General features: G+C 34.8%; 1 protein-coding gene across 2 annotated transcripts in view; it reads left to right on the top strand.

The window, feature by feature from the left end:
* Nucleotides 1-9,731, top strand: part of LOC110450561 (TGF-beta-activated kinase 1 and MAP3K7-binding protein 1-like) — a 9,960-nt gene extending 229 nt beyond the window's left edge. For both annotated transcript variants that reach the window (XM_021498154.1, XM_021498153.1), the window contains exons 2-7: nucleotides 2,946-3,082; nucleotides 3,450-3,603; nucleotides 3,736-3,822; nucleotides 4,042-4,180; nucleotides 7,801-8,029; nucleotides 8,239-9,731. In XM_021498154.1, the coding sequence (XP_021353829.1) occupies nucleotides 2,946-3,082; nucleotides 3,450-3,603; nucleotides 3,736-3,822; nucleotides 4,042-4,180; nucleotides 7,801-8,029; nucleotides 8,239-9,079 (1,587 nt within the window). In that variant the 3' untranslated portion in view covers nucleotides 9,080-9,731. The remainder of the gene's footprint in view (nucleotides 1-2,945; nucleotides 3,083-3,449; nucleotides 3,604-3,735; nucleotides 3,823-4,041; nucleotides 4,181-7,800; nucleotides 8,030-8,238) is intronic.
* The last annotated feature ends 1,032 nt before the right edge of the window (nucleotides 9,732-10,763 follow it).

Raw genomic sequence — 10,763 nt, 5'->3', positions numbered from 1 at the left:
GGATGGAGAGGAAGATATCATTCAGACGAAGTTTATTGGAGGCCTCTCAATAACTTGTAACAAAGAAAATAGTGAAACGAAATATCACATTAACTTAACTTCTGCTGACCTTCATTTCTCTGTTAAAATTTACTAGTTCTCTAGCTGTTCAGAGAATACCGGTCTCAAATAAAAATGATTACAAAAATCTAAGTAAAATATCCGCTAGCATATCTTAACGTTAAACGTATTAAAGTAAAATCGAGGAGCGGCGATCGAGGGCGTGTGATTAAGATTAATAAATGAATTTTGTATATCGTGTCCTTAAATAACATGGAGTGTTGTCATAAATGAGCATGTTATAAACTTTGTTATTTTCTGTTTACAAATGTTTCTAAAATGTCAATCTCCTTATATTTATAAAAATATTGAACTTAATGAAATGACACATTATCTAAAGTTTGTAACTATTAACCCAAGTTACATGACTCAGATTATCATTTAGATACTGTAAGTATGTCTCTTAAGAAATTTTATGATCATTCAAAAATCAATCCTAATTGAAGATATGAATTTGATAATCAAATATATAACGGAAAACTTATAATATTTTGTATTGATAAAAAAATCAACAAAATGTAGTTCAAGGATCACCATACCATAAATATATTTATATTGTTACTGTAAATAATATTTTAAAGTGTAATGTACTTATATTGGCAAAACTGCATTTCTTTGCATCAGTGACAATTTTAAAGTTACTGTACATGACATGCACCATGATTTGGCTCTTAGTTACATTGTATCGATAATATGCCACTCATACTCAGCAGGGATCCCCCGGGGTTCAAATTGTAAGAGGATGTTTCTCCCAAGAATTTCATGAGATGGGGATATTTTAAAAATGGGTGAGATATTTTCGGGCATGTCAGTGAGTGCCAAATTTGACCCCCCCCCCCGAAAAATGCATTTTGAGGTATTTGTACTTAAGTTTTGATAAATTAATTATTATTTTTTTATGCATTTTAGTCTCCTTTTTTTCTGCATATTATGTTTTAACCAGTCAGAAAATGCCCTTAGGATATCTGGCTACACAACATAAAAAGTTAAAACTCTAAAATCTGAAAGGATACAAAATATTAACAAAATCACAAAACACATTTGACTAGATTTTTTCATTTACATGGCTACATCTATTTCTTAAAAATAACTCTCGATTTAGTATTGCGCCACCCCTTCAGGGCCGCCCCAAAGTCAAAAAGGGAACTGTTCGTTTATTTGGAACAAACAGTTTGTCAATTTTTAAATGTAACATTTTGGGTATTAATACTTGCGGACCTGCAAACGTTTATGAAGGCCTTGTAAGACTTTGTCAATGCTCACCTTAAAGCAGCACCAGATAACTAGGTCCGACCCTAACTCTCGTCCAACTGGTTCAACCGTGATAAACAAAAGCGGCCTGGGTCATCTTGGCTCCAATGATCATGACCCGCATCAGCTGGTCACAATGCTCCCCTGACAGACTGTTTCTTGAGGGGTTGTCACAGAGTTCAGGGCTGAGATTGCTGTTTCATTAAGTAATTTGTAGGATATATTTAGCTTAAATTGTCGGAATACCGTTCTAAATCTGTTTATTCTACGTTAGGCATATCTTTCCAGGCACACCTATAAAATTGAAGATGCAGAGTAATTAGTTACTTCAACAGACTTTACATAAAATGCACCCCTTCTCTTCCCCCTTTTCCGAACAAGCTTTGTAGGTGGGGCTGCCCAATTACTAGCTTGCTCGGACCTCTCTCTCGGACTCTCCTCGAACTAAATTTTCCTTCTCTTAACTTTTACCAAGCGAATAATTATTAATTATTATGTAATATATATAGTCTGTCATTTGTGTTGTATAAACCCAACTTCTGATAAAATCTTCAATTAGTTGAAGGTGGTCACTATATGGTAGAACTAGAAGTTGTTACAAAGTGTTTAACATGTAATACTGTAAATGAAATAAATAAATACCTTTTAAAACAATACTAATTATTAAACTTTATAATTATAATATTAAAATTCTTTTAAAGTCTTTCACACAATAGACATATATATATGAGTCACGGAAGTAATATAGATGGTATATATATATATATATCCCTGTTACATATGTATTGTCAATATAATACTTTTGAATTGAATTAAATCTGTGGAATTGGGAGGGGTGGTCATTATACATTAATTTAACAAGTAGCGAAGCCATGAGTAGCTATCGTGAGGAGGAGGTAGTGTAATTGTTAGGTGCTGTGTTGTATATTACTCTTTAATTTCTCGTCTGGATATCCATGGTCAAATAAATGTACTAATAAGTGCGTATTTGCTTTTCTTACTAGTAGAGAACCTGGGAGGCACGGTAGTCTAGTGGTAGGACGCCAGGCTCGTGATCGACAGGTTGCGGGTTCGAGTCACAGCACGGCACTGTGTTGTATTTCTGAGCAAGAAACTTAATTTCGCTTGTTCCAATCTACTCAACTGTAAATGAGTACGTGGTTGGGCAGTGCTAGAATTGTTGAATGTTCAGCGCCGAAATGGCAGCTCTGGCTGTATGCTCCCCAGGGAGTTGAGAAAGATATTGGCTGGTTGCAAATGCCACATAACCACGGATAATAATTTGTGAACCGCTTTGAGATGATCTACGCACTAGGTTGTGATAAAGCGGTATATAAGAACCACAAATTATTATTATCATTATTATTATAATTTTTGACAGGGGCCTGAACCTTTTGATTATTGGGATAAGATCACACTCAAAAAGCATATTTTGGGGGAAATAAAGTGATTTTTGGAAAATACACTGCAGAAAATATTTGGCCATTATAAGAAAAAAAATCACTGCCAACTAAGAATACACGGTCACTAGTACTGAATCACTAACACACAATGGGTATGTCTGATATCCTGAAGTTTGTCTGTACTGTTATTAGGGTCATGCCCTGAGCTGGACTGATGACCTTCCAGTATGTCAGCTGTCTGGGATAGGTTTCTCCACCAATCAGGTCTACCGGGAGGACGGTATTCGGCGGGAACTTCACGAGTTTGAGGACAGGAGCTTCCACTTCAAGTTGGTTTACAATATCACATGTGAAAAATCAAAATGTTGATAAGACTAAGATAACTTAATAGCCTGTTTGTGTTGCCTAATAATCACAAAAAAAGTAATAGTGGTTTTATTTAAAGAATAATTTGCACTTATTGATTGCAAAAATGCAAAGTAATACTGGGGCCAATGCTCATTTCAAGGCTTACATTAGCTGGAATTGAATACCTGATGAAGTAGTCCTGGTTTTCTGTCTGCAAAATGTAAATAGTTGAACATGCTATGAACTAGTTGTATTTAAATATTGTAAATTAAGGATGAAAAAAGGGACAGCCTCGGACATAGTTTTGTCTCATGGCAGACAACTGCACTGTAATATTGTGACTTACAGACTCAATGATGACTGCTACCTGTATGGAGTATTTGATGGCCATGATGGCAGTAAAGCATCCAACTTCACGTCTCAGAGGATGCCAGCAGAATTACTCCTTGGGCAGCTGGTTGAAACAACATCAGATGATGAAATAAAAGAGGTTTTAAACCAGGTATTTCTCTCTGGCTGTACTTGAAAAATAATGTATTGAAATGTATTGAAATGATATTTTTTAACTATTAAGTACATGCAAAGATGTATTTATCAGTCCAATGTGACTATACAGTTTTTCTTGTTGTTTCAGGCATTCATAGCAGTAGAAAAAAGTTTCTTTGAGTCAATTGACCATGTCTTTGCTGAGAAAACTACTATCCAACTGCAACTTCCTGAGGTAAATTACTCTAAGATACACTAACTTTCAGCTGATGTATTTCATGTCATGATATTGATTACTGTATGATATGTTCATGGTGAGATACGAATCACACAAAACTTATGGATAGTTGATCAGTGTTTTTGTAACAATGTGTTGCCCATAGACATCTTTTTAATGTGAATTTGTGCATGTAACATCGAAGACCGCATTACTAATGTTGTGAGTGACTTTCAGGGACTCAACCACTATGATGCCTGTAGACAGTTCCCAGAAATCATGAGTAAGCTTGATGAACTGGAAAGAAACATAACTGGTGGTACGACAGCTACTGTGGCCCTCATCTGTCACAAGAATCTCTATGTGGCAAATGTTGGTATGTATCCTCTATTATATATAATATGCTATAACTCAGTTGATTTCCCTGTTTTTATGTGACATACCTTATTGGCATTGGTGGAAAGGATGTCAACTACTACAGTCTATCATGCCTTAGTGACCTGTATAATAACACTTTGTATAGCCACCATCTGTACGATGCTACCAGTGACTGGTCCTTTTGGTCATAAGCAGTTGATGGTGATTGTTTGCTTTGCAAACGAAAATGAATAAATTCCATGGACCAGTCTTTCAGCAAAATAACAACATAATCAAATGAACATTTTATAAATTTACCTTGGTGAGAGTGTCTTAACAAAAGGCTGACACTTTGTTCTGCGAGTGACAATTCAACATCAGTCACAGGCATAGCTACGGGAACTTTAGCTTCTTGGCCTGACTGTTTTCTTTTTTTTTTCTTCTTTTTTTTATTATTGTCTATAGTATGATAATATTTTTTTTTTATATATATATAAACAATGGGGCCTAGAAGCTACCGTTCCTGCAGCTATCGCAGGCAGTGCCAGTTGAGTGAGGCCCTGACACCTGTAATTCATGGTCATAGTCAATCACAACATGATCTGATACTAATAGACTAGTCACCCTATGATAAACCTCAAACTAATTGCAACATAACTTATTTCTGGTTTTTCATACAGGTTGGTCTATTCTGTGTAACAGAAAAAAAATCTACAAAAATCGAATTTTGGGATTTTTTTTCTTTTTTTCCGCCCGAAATAGGATCAAGAAAATAAGAGTAAATGCTTACTGGACCAACATTGAAGCTTAAATATCAACCACTTGTGAAACACTGAATAGGAGGAATTAACTGTATTGAAAGACCAATCAGTGTACAATACAGATTAGCCAAAAAAATAAATAGGAACCATCACATTGAAAAAATATCACACCATGAATATTGCTAAAAACATTCAAATGTCGAACATATTAGCTTTTGTTGCATTTTTGAGACAGAATATTAAGTTAATCAATAACAATATCGATACTGGCTTTGTAGAAATGCATTGAAAACTGATTTGTGTATTAAATCTTCATAAATGAGAGTTTTTTCTTTCACATATTAGAATTTATGAATGTTCAAAGTTGGCCTGCGGGGCTGACTGGGAGCTGTTTTAAAGTCCAAATCGAACAATATTTGAATTCATGCATGTAAGATTTTAACAATATTTTCAGCAAAATACTGAAAAGTGCTCTAAATCATTTTCTATGCAAGTTACTCTTAGCAATAATGCCATCTCTGTTAAGATATCTCCAAATAATGAATGAAGTCAGGTTGATGAATACCTCACCTCGTGCAAATTTGACTAAACCGTTAAAAATGACTAAGTCCATGATTTTGGACAACAGAAATGTGAATATTTTTTGTGTGTTTTATCTGATTGCTAAATCTTTTGGCAGGAATTACCACCATAAAATGGTCCTCTTGATTAAGGGGAAGTAAGGTTAAATTTGTATCTTATTATTTAACAGATCATTTTTTTCTTTCACACAATAGAACAGAATGGGCGGATAACTAATTTTCGATAAAATGATGAATTTGTATAAATGTTTAACTTCAAATTTATCTCACAAAAACATTCGTTTAATTATTGCTTTACTTGCAAAATCATTTGTAAATCGGACAAAACTGGTGCACAAAATATAGATTTTCGTTGTACAGACTCATGGACTTAGCCATTTTTTCAGTGTTGAGGCAAAATTGCATGAGATTTTCACCATCAGAGCTTGGACACATTTGTACACTTATCTTACCAAAATAACCATTTCCAATAAGTTTTGCACACATACAAATGGATATAAAATGCTTGTAAGCATTTGCTTGTCCTTTTTCAAATTACATGTTACAGAAATAGGTAACTTGTTTATTTTGGACATAAGTTAACACCACATTTGGTCAAATTAGATGGTTGATATTTTTTTTGTATGTGAATGTACCATTTTTCGTGCATCAATATTAGATAAAATGTGATGTTTTAAGAAGCTAGATATAGACTCATAAGGTCACTGAGATTAAGTAATTAGTATTTTCTGCATTTAAATAGAAAACAAAAGCCAATATTATCAAGCTCAAAATGCTTTTAAGCCATTTTCATAGTTCAATAATTTTTCAATGCAATACCTCTTCTGTAACATTTTGGTAAATCTGTACTATATTTTAGTTGGTCTTGCTATATGGTTAATCTTATATATCCGGTATTGTAAAAGAGGTAGATATTACACTTCAAAAGTGGTCAGATATGTGATCTTCCTGATTTTCTTGATCCTTTAGAAGGTCAAAAAATGATTTTACCAAAGTTTGATTCCAGGAGACTTTTTTCTTGTTATAATACTGATAACTACCATTCCAAAAAAACAAAAAATAAATTCTGTTGCAATTAGTTTGAGGTTTGGGCTGATTTAGCGTAGGGTGACTAGACTATAAAACAACAAACCAAAACTACCAGGTATTAGCCTGGCTGCATCTCTTTAGTTGTTTACAAATAACATCTGTAGCTTGAGAGCTTTAATTCCTCACATGCTCAACAATAAAAAAAATGGGGTCCGGAGAAGAATAAATATCTGAGCATAAAATGTTTTGAAATAGTTACTTCATCTCACTGGATTCTAATAACCAATATTTCTCTTCATACTTCTAAAACATCTCTACTGGTTTTGACTTCATTTCTATTTCTTAATTGTAGTATACAGTGCATCAGCTAAATGATTTAAAAGGAATGTTTGTACAGCACATCAGCTAAATGATTTAAAAGGAATGTTTGACACCTTTTATTTAATTTTGTAGGGTTATAAATAAAAACAAACTTTTCAGTGACCATGATCTTACTCCATGCAGATAAACACACATCAGTACCCAACACACAGGATAGTAAAACATTTAGAAGGTCATGATTTAATGAAGACGTTTAAAGTAACCAAATCAACACAAACAAACTTCTGACTAATTTAGAACCATCAAGTGTTTAAAAAGACATTTCTGAAGGTAGGCCACACAAACGTATACCCTGAAAAGGTAAGCAACGTCTGTAACTCAAGGGCTATAAGTCCTATTTGTTTAACTTTATATTATTAAAATACACATTGATTTGATGAGTTATGTTTGTTATCTAAATCTGTTCTTTTTAGTTTCTGCACACTGTATAATTTTTCAGAAGTGATGTGTGATAGTAACGAGTTTAAAGAATCAAGATGTCTATCAAAGACTAGACTCTGTAGGACATCAACACCTTGATTAGACTTTGTATTTATCTTCAGTGTTTATGTAGACAACTCATTGGGTTTAGTAAGACTAGACTCTGTAGGATATCAACACCTTGATTAGACTTTGTATTTATCTTCAGTGTTTATGTAGACAACTCATTGGGTTTAGTAAGATGGGGAAACTGAACTTAGTGTGGTACACTTTAGAACTATTATTAACTTTATATATCTGTGCATCAACAAAGTCAGGGGTATTAATTAATTGCCTTGTGCGACTGTCTATTTGACCTTTGTCCTTGTACTTAATACCTAAATACAGATTTCTGGGCTATCTCCCACCGAAAAATGTATCTTTCTGCTTCAAAAATGTATTAACAAGTGAATTATATAATTTCATAGGTGACTCTCGTGCACTGTTATGTACGACGGATGATGAGGGTATGTTGAGGGTTATGCAACTGTCTGTTGACCATTCCCTCATGAATGAAGAGGAGTTGAACCGCCTTGCCCAGCTCGGCCTTGACACTGATCAGCTGAAACAGTGTAGACATATTGGCAGCTCTGACAGCACTCGATGTATAGGCGACTACCACGTCAAGGGAGGCTACAAAGACATAGATATACTCAGGTATTAAAGGGGTTTACATAGATACTCACTACTTTTGTCCTGTTGTTGTTATGTATATACATGAATATACATAATGTATGTGTATACATGTGATAATGATAAAATTCACAAATGCTTGCAAATTTTACCAAAAATGGGTTCATTTACAAAAGAAGATGTTACCTGTATACAAAATCAAATATATATATATAAATGTTTGTACTTGACAGGAGTGCCATAAGGGAGCCAGTAATAGCTGACCCCTACGTCCATGGAGGGGTGACCATTGACAGCTCTAGCTGTTTCCTTATCCTTATGTCCGATGGTCTCTATCAAGCCTTACAAGATGCTACTGGGTGTGATCGGGTCAATGTGGAAGTGGCTCGGATGGTGGCAGCAGAGTTTTCTGTCCAGTCCACATTAAATGGAGTGGCTCAGGCAGTTGTGGATAAAGTGGCACGCATCCATCATGATACCTATCTGACCTCTCCAGATAAGAAACAGCTGTGTCAAAAACGTGGTGACATTACATTGTTAGTGAGAAACTTCAACTATCCCCTGGCCAACGCAGGAAGTCCTGCTGGTAGTGCATCCTATCATCCTGTATCCATACCCTTCTACCAGGGGCGTGCAAACAGCCAGCCCCCGGTGTCTGTACCAAACTATCTTCCCGTTACCACAACATCAACTTCTGATTCAGACCTGATGTCCCTGACATCACCCCAGACACCTACTGCCTCTGGTACACCGGGCAAAGATACTCTAACCGAGTCCAATACAAGTGGAAGCGGTCAGTCGACACTGAATACCTACGCCAGCACTAACTCTACCAGTACAAACTCCACCCAGAGTAGTGGGGAAACGCGGTTTCCCAGTCGCTACTATCAGACTACCAAGCTGGACTTGGATGAAAATGGTAAACTAGAGGCCTATATTGACTTCTCTGACTTTTATCGAGCTATTGATAAACTGACAGAAGCACAGAGAGAATCACTCAATGCAGAAACAAAACCAAAATCAGCTTATGAACCCATAACTGAAGAATCTGAATCATTTGTACCAGAAAACTGAATCACTGTTTTATATGTAATTGTGTGAAACACTCCATCATGTTGCTTAGGAAGTACTTTACAATGATATTTGTAAATTGACAGTATTTCATAGGTGCATAATTTCTTGGAATACTTCAGTATAAAATCAAAGCAGCCACCTGACACCAAGTTGTCGTATGTAGCTATTTATTTTTGTGTGTTTTGTTAAGTATGGTGTATCATGTATTTTGAAAGTTCATACCCATACTTTATTAATGGAATCCAAAAGCTTGAATGTATTTTTTTTTTTTTACCACTTGATTGATGTGAAATAGGTTTTAATTACCATTTGTTCTTCAGAAGAAGTTTATGTGAGCTGAATCTGACATGTTATGCAGTTAAATCTGAAATATCACACTTATGTACATGTATGAAGAATATATCTATATTTTTATATATATTACAGATTGGAGGCTCAATTTTTTTTGTCACAAATGCAATTTGACAATATGCATACCTGTACTTGTGCCTGCATCAAATTAAAGAGTATGTAACATTGTCATTTATTTAGAATGCGTAACATCGAAATCAAATTGTATTTGGAATATGACACAATGACATGTACTAGAATTCACATCATTACTGATATATGCAAACTGTTTGTGTAAAAAGTAAATCTTCAGTATAACTATTGTGAAAGGTGTTGTTTTTGTTGGGATCTAGTTTTACCTACTGTAAATTAGTCTTAAAATATTAATAATATACAACATTTATATAGCGCCCTATATAATTGGTAGAATTACTCTAAAGCGCTTTACAACATATGGATAATAACATTAGTTATGATTGTTAAACAAAAGGCTTACAATCACCATTATACATTAAGCAAGAAGAAAATCATCTCACTGTGCACATAAATGAATAAATAGAGGGTGGTATGTACACGTCTGTGCAAAGAGCCTGAAATGCAGATGTAAAGAGGGGAGTTTTCTAATAGCAGATGGTAAGCTATACCACAACGTGGCCAAAGCCCTCCCAAAGCAAATGTAGCACACAACTTGTGAAGATGTGTAAGATAGACTAAGCTAAAACAGAAATTCTGGATTTAGTAGACATTCAGAGATGCATGGAAATTTTAAGTTCCAGTGGGGAATAAACTAGAAGGTAAAGAATAGACAAATATTGTTTTTGCTGTAAAGGGAGATAATTCTTTAGTATTGTAATTGGTTACTGACTTCTCTCCAAATGGGATGTCACTATATGACATGTTTGTACAGCACTTTTGAATTCAAATTACACAGTGTTTGTGCAAGAGGTAGAACAGCCTATGGAATTGCTCACAGAATTTTGTCTCATGACTTTTCCCATAAAAAAACGTAGTTTGTAGAAATAAGCTCAAAAATATCGATACTATTTCCATAATTTAATCAATGTATTCATTCACATTTTATTATACTTACATAAAACAGTGAATTTTATTGAATCATAGTGAGTTTTTTTGCTTATCGGCTTGTTAGTGTGGAGGGGAATGTTATCCGGTAGTTAGTCGGTCCCATGGAGATATCATTACACCTGTGTTGTGGTCTCGTAACACGGAACTGACCTTGGTAGTGTTATATAGTGGCAATGCATAGCAAATATAAATATATTGCTATATGACATTCTATATTCAATTGTTTTTAGCTCACCTGCCCAGGGCAGGTGAGCTTATGCCATGGCGCGGC

Source organism: Mizuhopecten yessoensis, unplaced genomic scaffold (assembly GCF_002113885.1).
Source record: "Mizuhopecten yessoensis strain PY_sf001 unplaced genomic scaffold, ASM211388v2 scaffold5325, whole genome shotgun sequence".
Classification (NCBI taxonomy): domain Eukaryota; kingdom Metazoa; phylum Mollusca; class Bivalvia; order Pectinida; family Pectinidae; genus Mizuhopecten; species Mizuhopecten yessoensis.
Note: the sequence above shows the minus strand (reverse complement) of the source record. Positions and strands in the feature narration are given on the sequence as shown.